Below are 17,501 nucleotides of genomic sequence, written 5' to 3'. Positions count from 1 at the left end.
ATGGTCAGTGCTGAGGGTGAAGATGTCAATTAAAAGGATGTTACCAGCAAAATGGCACCCATCCCAACCATGAGATATCAACCATCCCTTGATTGTCTAGAACTGTAAATTACCTGTGAGGACCATGAACTTGCAAGTCCTTTAAGCCGGAAAGAGAAAGCCTTGACCCCCATGTCTCTTCTTCATCAGGTTCTAGACATTTTCTTATAATTCCTTGGTTGTGGGAAACATCAGGGTCTCAAATGACAGGGGCTGGGGTTAGGACTGAAAGTGGATGATTGTCTAATGTCTTTTAGAGGCCAGGACCCAGGCTGGAAGTAATCCTTTGATGCTGGTTGGTTAATAGTTGTGTTAGTCTGCTAGGGCTGCCATAACAAGATACCACAGAATGGGTGGCTTAAACGACAGAAATTTATTTTCTCAGTCTTGGAGACTGGAAGTCCAAGACCAAGATGTTAGCGGGTTTGGTTTCTCCCAAGGCCTCTCTCCTTGGCTTGCCGAGGGCTTCCTTCTCTCTGTGTCCTTCCATGGCTTTTTATTTCTGTGTGTGCATTCCTGGTGTCTCTCCCTCTTCTTATAAGGACACCAGTCATATCGTATTAGGGCCATCTCAATGACCTCATTTAACCTTAATTATCTCTTTAAAGACCCTATCTCCAAACACAGTCATATCCTTAGATATTGGGGGTTAGGATATCAACATGTGAACTTAAAGGGGACAAATTCAATCCATAACAATACTTCATGAACAGTGGTGGAGGAGTGAGTGCCCTGGACAGTCAATCTATGGATCCTGGAGAACTTCCAGTGTCCTTGAGGGGACGTCCTGCTGGGCCCATGTTTCCCAGAGCAGAGCCAGGACACGCAACCAGGGGAGAGGGAAGGGGGAAGGTTTGGAAGGTTGTGCCAGTGTTTCCTGTTCTCCCAGTGTGATGGCTGCCCAGGCTGCTCCTGAGAGGTGGTACAGGAGTCTCACAGGAGGTACGAGGTCCATGGTTGTTTCCAGGTACCAGCTACATCCCAGAGCATCATGTGGCTAGGCAGTGGGGTTCCTCATGATCCAGGCATTGCTCATGGTAGACCCTACACAAGGGGGTTCTCTGTCTCTGGAGCCACTTCACCAGCACAGACATCCTTCTTCTTTTTCCCTGGCAAGGAGATCAGAATGAAGGTTACCCCTCCAATGTTTGTACCTAAGGCCTCTGAATCCTGACGGTCCTAGCTCAAGGTCAGACAAGGAACAGCTCTCCTGGTTTTCTAAGACCCTGGAAAAGGAGATGCTTCAAGGACAGGAAGTTCTTCCTAATGTCTAGACTTTCTCTGCAATTATGGCACGCATTTAGCTGTAGAAGGTATAGAAACTTAGAGCTGGGATGGACCCAGTTAAATGACTAGGCAGAAGCCACGTGGCAGAGCCAAGGGTCAGCCTCCAGATGCCCTGGGTAGAGCCTTTCCACTATCCCCAGTAGTTGGATTCTCTCTACCCTTCTCAGTGTCCAAAGCTGCTCTTTTCTGAGCCTTGAAAACATTAGGCGAAGTGAAAGAAGTCAGTCAGTCACAAAGGATCACACTGTGCATGACTCCATTTACAGGATAGACTGTCCAGAAGAGACAGTCTAGAGACAGAAAGGATTGCCTGGGGCTGGTAGGGAAAGGGGGACTAGGGAGTGATGACTAAGGGGCTTGGGAATTTCTTTTTGGGGTAATGAGAATGTTCTCAAATTGAGTGTGGTGATGGATGAACAACTCTGTGACTGTAATAAAAGCCATTGAGTTTTACACTTGATATGCATGAATTACATGGTACGTGAATTATAGTCCAATAAAGCTGTTAAAACAAAAAGCTGCTCGCTTCCTGGCTTCCACCTTCTTACCACAAATCCTGGGGGCTGTCTGAGGCAAAGGGCCAGGTCAGACCCTCTCAGAAGCAGACCGGCCCCTAGGTGGAGTGTGACCTCTGCTGCTCCCTCTTCCCTCCCTTGCCTGTGGGAAAGACATACAGGAGCCAGCCAGCCAGCCCAGCTGCATGCTCAGTGGCTGGGCCAAGACTCTTGCCTTTTAGGACACATCCACTGAAGTCTTATGCCTCCTTCTCCTTGCTGACCCACTTTCTCCATCCTGGGACCAGCCAGACAGCCTAGGATGGACATGTCCACGAAGCCCAGGTCAGCTGGGGTAGTTCTTTCAGGAGCTGGATGGAGAGCACAGAACCCAGCTTGACCTCTGAGTGTCCCCTTCCCTCTTCTCCTGGGGGAAGGAGGCCCTAGCAGTCCCTGGCCAGAGAGATGCTTCTCTCAGGGAGCCTTTCCTAGGATGATTGGCAAGAAGGAGTTGGGATTCATCTAGATTTTCACTCAACACCTTTATTGATACCAGCTATGTTCCAGGAACCCTTGCTAGGTATCAGGGGGGTGGTGACTCAGCCTTTGTCTTTCAAGACCTGAGAACTCCGTGGGAGAGTGAGGGCAGTAAGTGCTGTGACTGAGATGAGCACTGGAGAGTCAAGGCAGGACACAAACCCAGCCTGGGTGTGGGAGAGAAGGTCGGGAAGGCTTCCTGCAGGGGGCACACCTTGAAGATGGTGGAGGTGACAGCCAAATGAAGAAGGTGAGTTGGGTGGGAAGTTATGGAAAATGTGTTCCAGACAGAAAGAGTAGAATGTGCAAATGCCTGCAGAGGCACACAAGAGAGTAGCTCATTTGAAAACTGCTAAAGGAACTTCAGGTGGTTCAGTCTGACTGGAGACCAGAATATGAGATGGAGAGGGCCAAGAGATGACATGGGAGAGGTAAGCCTAAATAGGAGGAGGTCCAAACTTGGCCCTCCTTCCCAGAAGACTTACCTCCTCCAGCCACCCCCAGCCCCTGCAGGACTCCTACCTGAGCAGGGGCCCCAGTGCCAGGCAGAGAGACCAGCCAGGATCACGAGCAGCAAGACAGGCACCACCACCAGTAGGACATCTTTGTAGGAGGCCATCCCTGGAGCTGGACATGGAGGGGGCAGGGTCGCAGGTGGACTGGATGCTTCACAATCCCTCAACCACTGATCCCCAGCCCTTGGCATACCTGCTTGGTGATGGCAGCTCTCCCAGGGGGTGACTGTGGCCAAGTCCCAGCTGACAGGGTTTGAGACAATGCAGGAATAGGCCACACCTTTGTCACCTGGTCCCAGTGACACACTCAGCACCTGTCCGTCCATGAAGAGGCCACCTGGCTTGATATCAAGGTCAATGTTTCCCTCCCGTCGCCAGCTATAGGTTATGTCGCTGGTGTTGGGAGCCCAACAGGACAGGAACACTTGGCAGGTCTTGGAGGGCTGAGCATCCCCTGATACAGCAATGAATACTTGCACCATGGGCCTGGGCACTGCATCTGAGCAAGAACATCAGAGCCAGTGTGGGTTATAGGGATGCTGAGCGGGGCCCATAGCTCCAGCTCTGGGATCCATGCAGGGCTAGATGCCACCTCTGGCTAGGCCACTCTGGCTCTAAAGCCTCATCAGTCTCCCATTGCCCACAGGACAGAAGCTGAATTTCTAAGTCTGGTATTCAAAATCCTTCATTAAATGGTTGATGTCAACTTCTCCAGCTGTACCTCCTGCTGACCCACCCCACCCATCTTAATTAATTTCCTGTTCTCCCAAACGTGTCATGCTCTTCTTCATATCTTTCATATGGCTCAGCTGTACACATATGCTTTTCTCGTCTCACCCTCCTAGAAAACTCCTACTTATCCTCCAAGGCCCAGCTTGGACACACTGCTTACTGCTCTGATGATGAAGCCTTCTCTGATATTCCAGGTATGGCTCTGAGCCCTCTGAGAACTCTCTGTATCCCTTGTCATCAAATTTCCCTGATACATGATACATCAGTCAGAGAGACAACAAACGTTTGTTAAGGTAAGCACAAAAACAAACACATTCCTGGACTTTTGGAGCTTTTGGAGTTTGGTGAGGAAGACATACTAACAAGTGATTATAAATAACTAAGAAAATTTTTACAAGGATGCAAAATTCTGTGAAGGAGCAGACCAGGGGGTAGGGGCTCTGCCTTGTTATCTCCATAACCCTTGCTCTCAAGGTGCTCAGCTACCTGGGCCATTGGACAAATTGGTGTCCTGGCATCCCAGGCCATGGCTGCCCTTTCCTACTTCGGTTGATGAGTAGATCATGAGTCTCGTGGCAAAGGGGGTCAGTGGGAGAGCGTTCTGGCAACAATGGGAGGGCTGAGTCTCTGAGAGCATTCCAAAGTTAAGCTGAGTAAAACCTCATTAATTCCAGCTCAATCTGGTGGGATTTGTGATATGAAAAAAGAAAAGATTTGCTGGGTGCACTAACAGTATAAACAAAGATTACAGGGGAGGGAGATATTTACACTACTTAAGAGGACAAGCTGCTTCCAAACACGATCAGGCACAGTAGAAACACCCATTGACATTTCTAGTAACTGATCTGCTAATTCAAATCATTCTTATCTATTGTCAAAGCAGAGCTCCTAAGGACGGCTGCTTGGCAGCTTTGTGCAATTAGTTCTAATCACGCTACGTATTTGGAAGCAATAAAACAGCAATTTCCTTAAAATCTGTAATTCAGATGCTGAGAACAAGGCATTTTAGAGCTTAGTGGTGTGGGTGCTGCATGTATTATCACATTCAACGTCCTCATTTCACATATGTGGCAGCTGAGACTCAGAACGGGAGAGAGCCTCCCTAGCTGCCTGTATGGTTGTGAAGGCTGTCCACTGAGCAGGGGCACTGGGCTCAGAGGGTAACAGGTGAGAGGGGGGGTGCTGAATTCCAGCCAGCACTCTTCTTGCCAACATGGTGCAACATGGATCAGGGTCATGTGCATCCAAAAGGACACACATTTAATTGTACACTGGCAGCCCGTGTGGCTCACCTAAGTGATGAGCCAGTTATCTTCCTCTAGGTGTGGGAGGGTCTCTCTCTTTCCAGTTTGCTACTGCCTTTCTCTCCCGCAGTGTTTTGCTCTGCCCAGCTATCACCCCTACTCTCCATTCTTAAATTTGGACCTTTTCCTCCCCCTTATTCTATCTCAATTTCTGAGGTTTTACTGAAATAGGGGTCACTGACATATCTTTTCCAAGTCACTAGATACATGAATAGGAGCTCAAAGGCCATTTTATCTTTACCAGCAGAAATACGGTGGCAGTGGTAGAAGTGTAGGTGGCGATGGTGCTGCAGGTGACGGAGGGCACGGCGGTGGTGGTTGTGGAGGTGCCGGTTGTGACAGAAGTGGAGGTGAAGTTGCTGGAAAGGAAGACCCATCCAGCCTCCAGTGAATTCTGTCACCCCAGCTGAGGTGCTGAGAGCAGCTTTATGAATGACCCTAACAAACCTATGTAGAACAGAGGATCTGCTCAGCTGAGCCCTGCCAAGTCAGACTTGTGAGAAACAAAAATATTTGTTGTTTTTAACCAGTAAGTTTGGGGATGGTTTATTTTGCAATAACAAATAACAGAGAATACCATGAATGATGTAAATTTAAAATCTCTCAATACATCTAAAAGAGCTCTTTTAAGAAACATGACATAGGGCTTCCCTGGTGTCGCAGTGGTTGAGAATCTGCCTGCCAATGCAGGGGACACGGGTTCGAGCCCTGGTCTGGGAGGATCCCACATGCCGCGGAGCAACTAGGTCCGTGAGCCACAACTACTGAGCCTGCGCGTCTGGAGCCTGTGCTCCGCAGCAAGAGAGGCCGCGATAGTGAGAGGCCTGCGCACCGCGATGAAGGGCGGCCCCTGCTTGCCACAACTAGAGAAAGCCCTCGCACAGAAACGAAGACCCAACACAGCAAAAATAAATTAATTAATTAATAAACTCCTACCCCCATCTTCAAAAAAATTTTTTAAAATGACATAAAAATTCTATACTTTAGTTACCATGAATTTTTCAATTAAAAACATTGTGTCATAGTTTAATTGCAATATTTATTTTTCTTTTTGGTGGTGCATAAAATAATGGCACGTCTTATAAACTGTTATCTTAGAATTGATGATGTCTAGGCCAGCCTCTATCCCAGATGCTTTCTCAAATGCCACTGATTTACCTTTATTGGGATTTTCATGGTAATATTACTATACTGTTTTTACAAGTGAGAAAGGTCAATATCAGGGAGTAAGTATTGTGTCCAAGGCCACTGAGATAAGAAAAGACCAAGCTAGAGTTCAGACCAGGACTGTGGGGCGGAAAAGCCTGGCTGCCCCAGCCAGAAGCTCACCTGCGAGAACCCGAGGAGTTTTCTTACCTGTGGCTGTGGGGAAGCAGCTGTTCCCTGAATCAGCCATGAGGTCAGAGGCCAGAGGTTTCTAGACCCCAACTCTCCCCAGTTTCCAGGACCCAGGATGCCTTTGCGGAGCTTTGTGGGAAGAGGTGGGGCAGAGAGCCTGAGTCAGGCCCACTTACCATACACCTTGAGCTGCAGGGTCTGGGTCCAGGCTCGACCTTCCTTGTCCACCAGCAGCACGGAGAAGTTGCCGCTGTCTCCAGACTCCAGTGGCCGCAGCTCCAAGCTGAGGTTGCTGTGCAGCTGGGCTCGGCCCAGGAAGCGGGAGTGGTACAGCGTCTCCAGAGACCCCCGGAAAAACGTGGCCAGGAGCTCCTCTGAAGGCCAGAGGGATCTCCAGATGGCCTCTCGGATTTGGAAGCCGGGAGGGCGCTCTGCTACCAGCAGCGCCGAGCCCCCCACCTGGCCCTGAACTTGGGCACCGGTGACAATGAAGGGAAGTAGTGCTGAAAGGACAGAACCCCATCACTCTGCCTGCCCCAAACACCCTCATCTCTCTCCTGCATGCAGCTGAGCTGCTGCAGAGCAAGGGAGGGCCCTTCTCTCCACACTCCCTCCACCCAAGCTGAGAGTGCACTGCTCCAGGGACTGGGAATAAAACAGTGAGGAAGGGAATCCAGTCCCTGTGCTCATGGAGCTCAGACTCTTCAGACAGCAATTTACCATGACGGCAAAAATGGGTGCCCTGGGAGAACACAGGTAGGCTGATAGGGTGACCTTGCCAGGCCTTGAGGGACTCAGAGAAGAAAAGGTTAAGCTGAGATCAGAAAGAGGAATGGGAATCAGCCAGGCCAAGCAGAGGGCGGCCTGGAGTGAGGATGGGGAAGTGTTAGAGACTGAGTGGGCAGCACACACAAAGGCCCGGACGGTGAGAGAGCTCGGTGCACTGTGGGGAACTGAAAGTAGTTCTCTGCAGAGGGAGTAAGAAATAGCACTCCAGAGTCTGTGGGAGCCAGATCCTGCAGGGCCCTAAAAGCAACCTTGGAGTTTGGGCTTTATCCTTAGAGCGATGGGGGGCCTTGGATAGTCTTTAAGTAAGAGAGCGACGTGATTAGATCCATGGTTAGAAAGACAACTCCAGCAGAGGTGTGCAGGCTGCACAGGAGGTGGGGCAAGACTGAGCCTGCGTCTATTAATCCCAAGGAGAGTGGGATTGTACTTGCACTGGAAGTACAGTGGAAACTTGTACTGAGGAAGGGAGCAGTTGAGACAGGCAGAAGTGGGAGGAATGGAGAGATTGCTGTGTGTAGTCAGGGGGATCTGGTAACAGATTAGATGTGGGGAGTGAGGGAGCCAGGAGTCAAGGAGGGCTCCCAGGTCCTTGGGACCCACTGGATGCCATTCTCTGTGATCCAGAACAGGAGGAGAAACAGAATGGGGTGAGATGTCAAGAGGCTGTTTTGCTGGGAACATATTCAGTGTGACTTGTGTGGGTGACACTTCTGCTTGAAGTGTCCCTCTGACTCCTCTGCTGACTAATTTCTGCTCCTCCTTGAAGCATCACTGCCTCCCCTGGCCTCTGCCATCTGTCACTGCAGGTTATAAACTCTCTCCGTGTTCCCACAGCGGGCTGAAATCACCACTACAAATGCTCCTGTCCCTCTATTGTGACCACTTGTTTATGAGTCCCATGAGACCATGAGTTCCTCTTCTCATGTTTGTACTTCCTGTGCCCAAACACAGTTTAGGAGTGGGATGTAGGAGAAGCTCGGCAGATATAAGGAATGCATGACGGAATTGGCTGAGGACTTCCCTCGTACCCACCACAGTGGTGGGCACGAGGGTTCAGAGCAGAATAAAAGCAGTTGGAGAACACACCCAAGTGCTGGGAGTTTGGTTAGGGAGCCGTGTTCTGGATGATCACTCAGCCAGCTGCTGGTAACTCCAGTCTCCTGTCCGTCTCACTGCCCTGCCAGCCCCAGTCATCTCAGTCCTAACTGGGGATGGCTTCAGGGTTAAGGCACAGTGGAGACGTCACATAAAGAGAGCATAGCACTGGATGTCAATCAAGACTCCTGTTCTATCCTGCCCTGGCTCTGCCACGAACAAGCTGTGCAATCTTCAGCCTACCTCTTCCCTCTAAAGGCTTCCGTTGTCCCATTCGTAAAGCAAGGGGGTGCATTCAATCAGTGGTACTCATCGCTTTTACCATTCAGAAAAATTATTTTTGCTTCCCATGTCCACGGATTTGAAAGATTTGTGAACCAAACAGATTCCCTCTTTTTGGCAGGATTTCTTCCCATGTTTAGAAATGATGAAATCTGCAGACTTTTGGAGCCAGGAACTCAGGTGGGGACACTAGACAAAATCATCTTGAAGTCCCTATGAGTTCCTGACACAAACAAAAGTGTCTGAGTATTTGCCACACCCCATGGCTCCCATCCCCTGGCCTAACAGTGCTGGCCCTTGTCATACTGGCCACTTGTTAACCGAGGGAGGGAAGTCAGGCATCGGACAGGAGGGAGGGGTGTCGCCCAGTGTTGAAGAGACCTGATTTGTCTCTTCTGACATCACACGGCTATCGACCACCCCAAGTCCACAGGCAATATATTAACTTGCTTTTGTCTCTCCTCCCTCTTCAATGTCCACTTCCACAGACCTGCAGGGAGGAGTCTCAGCTCTCCCACAGGCTGTTGGAAAGACATCCTCAGATTGTAAGAGCCCTGTCCTCCCCTGCTCTCCCCAGACCACATTTAGAATTTGCATGTGTTAACACTGCCAGACCCTCACATTCTCACGACCATCTCTTTCAAGACCAATGGTACCACCAGCCTCAGTTTTAACCTCTCTGGGCCACAAAACAGCTTGTGTCTCAGGGACATGGAGGTTCCTTGTGCTGTCATCCTTCTATCCAAGATCGTGCATCTCTTTGCCTCTGCCTAGCTTTTAAGGTTGCCCAAGAACTTGCTTCAGTCTTCCCTACCCCTCCACAGCTCCTGGGTTCTCACTTGGGTGGGGGAGAGGATCCTGCCCGGATGTCTGGGGAAGGGACTTCAGCTCTCTGAGGCCAGGCCACCCACCTGCCCCACTTACCTTCCCAGAGAAGCAGACTCCACAGGGACCACACGGTCATACTTCGGAGAGGCAGGCAAAGTCGCTCGACAGCCAAATCCAGAGCATCCCAGGTCAAGTGGATGCATGGAAGGAGCTGTGGTCCTTCTGGAAAGTCCCATGGTTAGAAGGAGGAATGTTGACTCAGAACAGGACGCCCTGAAAGTGAAAATATCCAGAGGAAAGTGGAAGTTGGCCTCGGGTCTAGCTGGGCTCTTTCAGGAGCTGATTCTTGTAAGTCAGCCTCTTTCAAATGCCTATGGTTGGCCAATGCAGAGGGCAAGTGCCCCCCCGCCCCCCAACACGAGCCCACATCCTCCTCGCTGCCTCCCGCCGGGCATCCCCGCATCCCACTCTGCCCGGCTGCCCCCTGCCTTTCCTGTTGTCACCACAGAGAAACCTCTAAACTGCGATTCCCATCATCACTTCTCTGCTTAAAATTCTTCCGCAACCTCCCACTGCCTTCAGGATAAAGACTAAACTGTTGGTTCAGCATACAAGGTTCTTCTACGTGCAGCTCCAGCCTGCTTCTCCAGCCTGCCGTCCTACGTCCATTCCGCTCTCCAGCCACGCCAAGCCAGGACTGCCTCTTCTCAGAACTGCCAATTCCACACTTCCGTTCGTTGTACTTGTTCCATTCATCCTTCTGGATGTGGCATGGCTATGCAGGCTATGCAGCTGGCTGAACTCCTGTTCCAGGCTTCCTGACCACAGGCAGCATGAACCTTCCTTTCTGCATGCCCAGCACATGCCCGTTCCTGTCCTAACTCTTAGCACACTGTTTCACAACAGTTTTCTCATCTCCACAGACTGTTTGTTGCCAAGGTCTCATATTCATTTCTGTGTACCCCTCGGTGCTGGGCATGTCATGGATGCTTAATGGACATTTGTTATACCAGGGTGTGAATTCTAGAGATTGATGCATATTTTGCTTCCTGGAAGCCCTACAACTCTCCTCTGAGAGGATCTGATTATCACCCTGTTAGAGATGGGGGAGGTGGAAAACCAGAGTGAGGTTAGCACCTTTCAGAGGTCACAGAGAAGCAGAGCTATGAGCTGAGCTTCAGCCTTCCGAGTGTGGTCCATTTTGCCAGTCGCTCCATCCTAACTCCGTTTCTCTTCTTACTTGCGGTAACTTGGTTTCTTTAGTCAGGGAAGCCTTTGCGAGAAGATAAGGAACATCTCCGAGCTTCCTGAGTGTGGCTTGTGATGTCTAGTCCTGCAGAGCTTCTGACCTGTCAGTCACACGGAATGCTCTGCTCTGGACCCAGCTGGGAACGAGGCAGATGTGGTGGCAGGTGAGCAGGAGGATTCCAGAACAGGGTTCCTGCCCTCCAGTCACTCACCACCAAATTGTAGGAACAGGATATGCCTGGGAAGGGAAGGCCCACAACAGACAGACACGGCTCTGTGCAGAAGAGCAGCACAGACAGTCAATGCTGCAGGAGGGCATGGGAAGAGGTCTCTGTGGATGTGGGCAGGGGACACTTCCTTAAAAGGTGGAATTTGGGCTTCCCTGGTGGCGCAGTGGTTGAGAGTCTGCCTGCCGATGCAGGGGATGCGGGTTCGTGCCCTGGTCCAGGAGGATCCCACGTGCTGCGGAGCGGCTGGGCCCGTGAGCCATGGCCACTGAGCCTGCGTGTCCGGAGATCCTGTGCTCCACAACAGGAGAGGCCACAACAGTGAGAGGCCCGCATACCGCAAAAAAAAAAAAAAAAAAAAAAGGTGGAATTTGAGCTGCATCTTGAAGATGGACATGATTTGGATAGGCTCAGAATATAGGGAGGGCCAGAGGTTGGGGGTGGACTCTGAGCATGAGGGGAAAGCTTGGCAGTGGGGAGGTCCCATGTGGGCTCTAGAGACAATGAAAGACCAGAGGGAGGAATCCTTTAGGGCTGTCTTGGGTAAAATGGAAAGGGAGGCTGGGGGTCAGATTATGGGGTCCTTGAGTACTGGGTTAAGTTTAGGCTTTTATTCTGGAGGCCAGCAACTCTCACCCGTGCTGAAAACTTGGATTCTCAGGGATTCTGGTTCAGTGGGGCTGGGCTGGGGCTCAGGTACCTGTAGTTTTAACAAGCACTGCACTCCAGGTGATTCTGAGCTAGTGAATGGAGGGAGGGCTCTGAGAAGCACTGCTTGGAGGGAGGGGGCTGCTGTCCATTTTGGGCTAACTTACTAGTGGGAGGACAGTGTGCAGGGATGATTGGGAGAGAAAAAAGAGGCAGGGGGGTCTGGGAAGCAACTATTGTGATTGTCCTGACTGGAGTAGAAAGGAACTCTCTAGAGAGAAAGGGGCAGAGCTGGAGTTGTGACAGAACTTGGACACCACCCGCCTATGGGACACAGAGGCCAAGGGAGAGGACTGATCTATGGCTCCACTGTCAATTCCATCATCCATGTGTCAGATATTTATTGAGCATCTACTTACATGTCAGGTGCTGGGGACACAAAGATGAAAGGCTTAGCCTCTGCTCTCAAGGAGTCTGCAGTTTAGATGAGAAGACAGACATGTAACCCAGTAATTACAATCAGTGGGGTCAGAGCAATGCCAGCTGCGTGCATGGGATGCTATGGGAGCCCGAGGGTGGATGGGTGAGGGCCAGCTGGGGGTCTAGGAGGCCAGGTGGGCCTCATGGAGGGGGTAGTGTTTGAGGTGAGCCTTAGGATATAAACAGATGAGGGTGAGGGTAGGACTTAAGAACTCAAGCTCTGGGGTCAAGCTTCTTGGGTTCAGGTCTTGGTTGTGAAACCTTCAGCAAAGTGGCTGCTCTGTGTTCGGCGTCTTCATTCACGAAACGGGGCTTAATAACAGTATCTACCTCTTCGTGGTGCCGTAAGGGTGAAACCACTTAAAATAGGGTCTGGTGCATAGTCAGGTAAAATAAAGAATGTGGCCCACCATCCGGTTCTACAAGTTATTGGCTACTGCAGTTGCTGACCTACAATACACCCTGAAAGGAATTCAGGGTGACAATCAGGATGAGGCATTCTGTGCTCTGGAAAAACAGACAGAACAGACCCTCAGATATTTTATGAACCCAATTTCTTGCATCTTCCCATACTCATAGAAGCACTAAAATCATTAACTAAGATAGCTGTGCCTCGTGACAAGCAGTAACCTTCTACCAAAATGTGCACTTAATTGCACGTACTCTTTCTCCAAAATCACGTATATGCTGGCCTCCCCCTAACCTCTTCAGAGCAGTTCCTCAGACCTATCTGAGAGGCTGTCTCCTGGGTTCTAGTCCTCCGTACGTCCCCAAATAAAAAGGAAACTCACGTTGTGCATTTTAATTTCAGTTGACAATCAGCACTCAAAAAAATTAACCATTGTTACTAAGTGGCCAGAGAGAGAGAAGAAGGGAGAGCTGGGCAAATGCAGGTAAAGAGTGTTGAGGTGCCAGCAGCCCTGCTTCAACTCTCTTCTCCCAGTTCCTGAGGATGGGGATCAGACCCCCTTCATTTCTGCACCCTGTATATTGCCAAGGACAGGATTTCCAAGAGGTGGTACGCTTCAAGCATGTGTTGAAGTGGATTGAATGATTCTGAAATGTCAAGGCCAGGTCTGGGGTGGCCATGGAATGCAGGAGTCTGGCTGGTGTGTGAATGCTGGGAATACGGATGCTGAATTCCTTTGGAGGAGACAGTGGGTAGTCACACTCCCTCTCAGCAGAAAGGGTGGTCCACAGTGGTCCATCTAAGCAGGAAATGAGTTGCAGTCTTCTATGCACCACCCCAGCCCTTTTCCTTTAGGGGAATTTCAGGGAGGCTGAGAAAGTGGGGAGGGGGAGGTTGGGTGAGGACCTGAAAATATCCCACCCACCTCCCCCAAAAGAAAAACTTCCAGCAGGCCTGTGACAGCTGGAGAAGAATGGACTGATGAAGGCACAGGAAGGGTTAAGTCTGCGGTGGCAGGTTCCCCCTGCCTCCCCCCAGGGCTAATTACTGGTTCAGACCACATTAATTACCCAGCCACAGGGGGAGTACATGGAGTAAATTAGCTAGTAAGTTCAAAGGGGCGACTCCCCACATTCTTTAATTAAGAGAGAAGCTGGCAGCAGGGGCTGCGCTCAGCCTCCCTGGGGCCTTTCTGGGAATCCGGGAGCCTCTGCCGCAGCCCAGGCAGGTGCAGTAGTAGCCCCATCTGCCAGGCAGAGTGGCCTACACCTGCCAGTAGCCCACCTGCACTGCGGGCTGGGGTGGGGGTAGTGGGGAGCAGGTGTAAAATGTGGCCAAATCAGCATCTGAGCTCAACCCTTAGCCCTGAGAGCAGCGTGGTGCAGAGATTCAGGGCTGGGTGGAATTTGATGGGTGGTCCAAATGATGCCCTGTCCCTGTCCACTCACACTTGTTCTTGTTCCTTGGACTGGCTTGAGGGCAGAATGGGGCCTTGCTTCTCCTGGGATGGGGGGAAGTGGAGAAGGGAAAAGAAAAGGTGAGATGTTTGGGGAGAGAAGGGAGCTGGCAGAGAAGGAGGCAGAGGAAGAGCATCAGGCAGGAAGGAGGGGCCTTCAGCGGGCTTTTGGAAGGCAGGGGTGAGGGAAGAGGGCGGAGTGTTGCTGGAGGGTGGGTGGGCCTCTGGGTGCCACTTCCAGGGGGCTGTGCAGGGTGGGGCTGAGGGAGCAGGTAGAACCCCACCGGAGCCCCGTCTTTGTGTCTACCTTCACCGGCGCGGTTCCCATAGAGTGGACCAGCTGCCTGCACCATCTGCCAGCCGACACCATGCCAGCCCCAAAGGCTGCCCTGGGTGGGGGAGCCCATGTGCACCCCTCCCTTGGCAGCCAGCTCGGGCAGTGGTGCTGCCATGTGGAGGAAGACTGGGTTTGAGGCAGTGCGTGCATGTGTGAAATGGATGTACCTTACCTGCCCCGGAGGACACTCTCATGTATGCACAGCCCCGAAGATAACTCCCTCTTCAATATTTGAGCCCGGGGCACTTCTCTTGCCTCACCCTCATCTTAGCCCTGCTGGGAGTAGGTAGAGGGAATGGAACCTTCGATGGACAAGGGGCATGGTGCTCACAGTTGGAAGGGGGGAAACTGAGGAGAGGGGAAATAGAAGGAGCCTATGAGATAGCTCATGGGAGACTGGGTGGGAGGCATCTGAGGCTTTGGTAGGGTCTGTTTTGAGGCAAAGACATACCTTCCCAGAGAGTCAAAGGAAGGCTGAACAAAAAAGAAACAAAGCCACGACTGTGTTGTGTTGAGGTAGAGAGCCGGAGGCTGGAAACTCATTTCTTCATTCACTCACTTACCCAGCATTTGTTGGAGTCCCATCTTGTGCACACTAATGTACTGAGCAAACGTTTGTTGAACATCTAGCATGTGTAAGCCCCATGAGATCAGGAGCACATGCTGATGATGACGGTGATCACGCTCCTGACCATGAAAGGAACAGTCACCATTCATCTGTACGTCACATGGGAGAGAATTCTGGAAACAAGTACAACATAGGCTCTTCACTCACAGAGAGTGGTGCGTGCTGAGTGAGCAGCCTTAGTGATGCTCCAGGTCTGCTGGGTGCAGCTTCTTCTGGCCGTGTAGACAGAGATATGATATGGGAAAGCCTGGGTCTTTCCCGTGCTCTGCACCTTGTCTGTACTTACCGTCACCACAGTTGATACAAAGATGAAGGACACAGAGCTGTTTAGTGGATGCTTATTTAAATAAAAAGGTAGGAGATCTATTTCCTAGCCAAATTAAAAATAACAAACCTGGAATTGAAAGAAATTCCAGTATGTGCAACCTGCCTGGCTCAGGAAAAGGCCATGCTCCATTTTTATTGTTTGTATCTAAATGGTGTAGCCACATACAAGACAAAGATGGGTTGTCTAATGATATCTTACAAAGAACCAGTCCAATGAACGGATCAGACCACAGTGCAGGCTGGTGCTCAAGTCCCTGACTACCCAAGAGGGCCACCAGAGGGCAGCCTTGAGGCTGCTGGCTGTCCTCTTACTCTCTACCTTAAGGGGGCAGCTCCAGGCTGCCTCTCCATCCTCATCCCAGCTAAGAAGTTCTTTCTTTTCTTCTTACTATGTAAGTGATATGACCACACAGAGCACAGGTCCCTAGATGAGGCACAGCCAACTCACCTCTGCTGGATATGTGTCTGCATTTAGCTCTGACTTGGAGAGAAAAATGTTTCATAGCTCAGAGCCTTGATAAAGTGTGGAGGCAGCTTGTGTGCATTCCTGTGGGGAGCAGCACAGTGGCAGCCTGGGCAATGTGGCATCCTTTTTCTGTGTCTGCAGGGTCTGGCCCTGGAGAACTGTGAGGGTCCCATCCTCCCTTGGCAGTGGCCCGTCCTCCCCTGCCCACCAGCATCCTCTAGGAACAGAAGTAGCTGCCTGCTCTGTGGACTGGAGATGGGATTTAGGGCTGGGTGTGCTGATATCAGGCAAACCAGAGAGAGTCTGGGCTGAAGAGTGTGGGTTTCCTCTGAAAACTCTGTTTTCTCTATGTTCTTTTGGGGATTCTCTTTTCCTTTAATTTTCTTAGTAATTGTCCATTTTGGAAAATTCCAGCTCATTCTTTTATAAATTAAGGGTCTGAGGAGAGAGCAAAGTGTCTGAGAGACCAGGCCAGTGGTGTGTGAGTGAAAGTGTGTGTGTATGTGTGTGTGTGTGTGTAAGATAGGACTTCTCACCTACCTGTGTTGAAGGGCCTGTTTTTCTTTTTTATTTCCAATCCATTGTAGAGCTATACTTTGTAAAATATAATAAAAACACATTACCAAAAAAAATTAAAAATTAAAAGAGAGGTACCAACTATGAGCCCTAATTTTTATGATTATATTAAACAAACATAAATTACTCTGTCAGATTGCTATAAAAGTTTCTAAATTTTTGCTTGCAATTGTTCTATTATCTGTCCTGGACTGGTAAATCCAATTCACAGACAGCCCCCAGTCCATGGACCAGGTGTTGTGTGTCTCGGGTGTAGGGCAGGGAGGAGGGAGGTATGAAAGCTCAGGAAGCAGGTGGTCTGTGGGGATGACTGGAGGGCTGGCTCTTTCCCAGTCTCCATCTTCACAAGCTGTCTTGTCTGTTTTCACTTTTTAGAAGGGGGCGACTCATTTACAGAGGGCGTGGTGGGGGTTTAGGGTCGGGGGTGCTTCCTGATTGACCAGTGAAGACCCTGTGCTTCTAGACGGTGTGTGCCTCTCAGTCATCCTGGCAGAACCAAGGAGGCAAAGGGGAGGGGACCCTGGTGTATTCTGACTGTGGATTTTGACTGGTGATGACAGAGACAGGAGGATGAGGAAGATGAAGGGTTGGGATGGGAGGAGGGAAGGGAGAAAAGGGAGTAGAAGACAAGTGAGAAAAAAGGCTCGCAGGGGTTGCCTTATCCACTGTCTTTACCCAGAGCAGAACCACAGGCAATTAAGCTCCCGAAGGCAAGTGGACTGATTTACTTCCATGACATATGTATTTTGGAGGTAGACCAGGCTTTTAAAACTTTCATGTAATAGATAGCTAGTGGGAAGCAGCCACATAGCACAGGGAGATCAGCTCGGTGGTTTGTGACCACCTAGAGGGGTGGGATAGGGAGAGTGGGAGGGAGGGAGAGGCAAGAGGGAGGAGATATGGGGATGTATGTATATGTATAGCTGATTCACTTTGTTATACAGCAGAAACTAACACACCATTGTAAAGCAATTATACTCCAATAAAGATGATTAAAAAAAAACTTTCATGTACATGCAAATCGCCTGGAGATCTTATTGAAATGCAGATTCTGATTCAGCAGATCTTGGCGTCTGCATTTCTAATAAGCTCAAGGGGAAATGCTAGATGTTTGCAGCTCTGAGGGGCCAAGAGTGCTCTGCACGAGCAGACTTCTTGCTAGGGGAGGAGGGTACCAGAGTTGGTAACTCGGACCTCACTCTCCGTGATTCCAGTGCAGGGGCCTGCAAGCTGGGGCCAGGGCTTCACAGGCGCGAACATATAATCCTTGACTGAGCACTCTGGCTGTGGACTGGACTGGGACTCCCCTCCCTTCCCACTCCCTGCCCCGGCAACTCTTCCTCTTCCTCACCCTCTCATCTCCCTCATCACCAGTCAGGTCCACAGGGAGTCCATTCTCCTTGAATAAACCAGACCAAATTATCAGGCAACCCAAATGATTGCTACTGATGAACAATAT

The 17,501-nt window shown here is 50.5% G+C and overlaps 1 protein-coding gene across 1 annotated transcript; it reads right to left on the bottom strand.

Moving 5' to 3' along the window:
- Positions 1–374: 374 nt before the first annotated feature.
- SLAMF8 (SLAM family member 8) lies at positions 375–9,376 on the bottom strand (the record flags this gene model as incomplete). Its single annotated transcript, XM_082615537.1, has 5 exons — positions 375–1,148; positions 2,880–2,984; positions 3,066–3,371; positions 6,423–6,749; positions 9,337–9,376. The coding sequence occupies 5 exons, from the start codon at positions 9,374–9,376 to the stop codon at positions 1,084–1,086; spliced, it is 843 nt and encodes a 280-aa protein (XP_082471663.1). The 3' UTR covers positions 375–1,083.
- Between the last annotated feature and the right edge of the window lie 8,125 nt (positions 9,377–17,501).

This window comes from Mesoplodon mirus (assembly GCF_964341445.2).
Source record: "Mesoplodon mirus genome assembly, chromosome: 3".
In the NCBI taxonomy this organism is placed as follows: domain Eukaryota; kingdom Metazoa; phylum Chordata; class Mammalia; order Artiodactyla; family Ziphiidae; genus Mesoplodon; species Mesoplodon mirus.
Note: the sequence above shows the minus strand (reverse complement) of the source record. Positions and strands in the feature narration are given on the sequence as shown.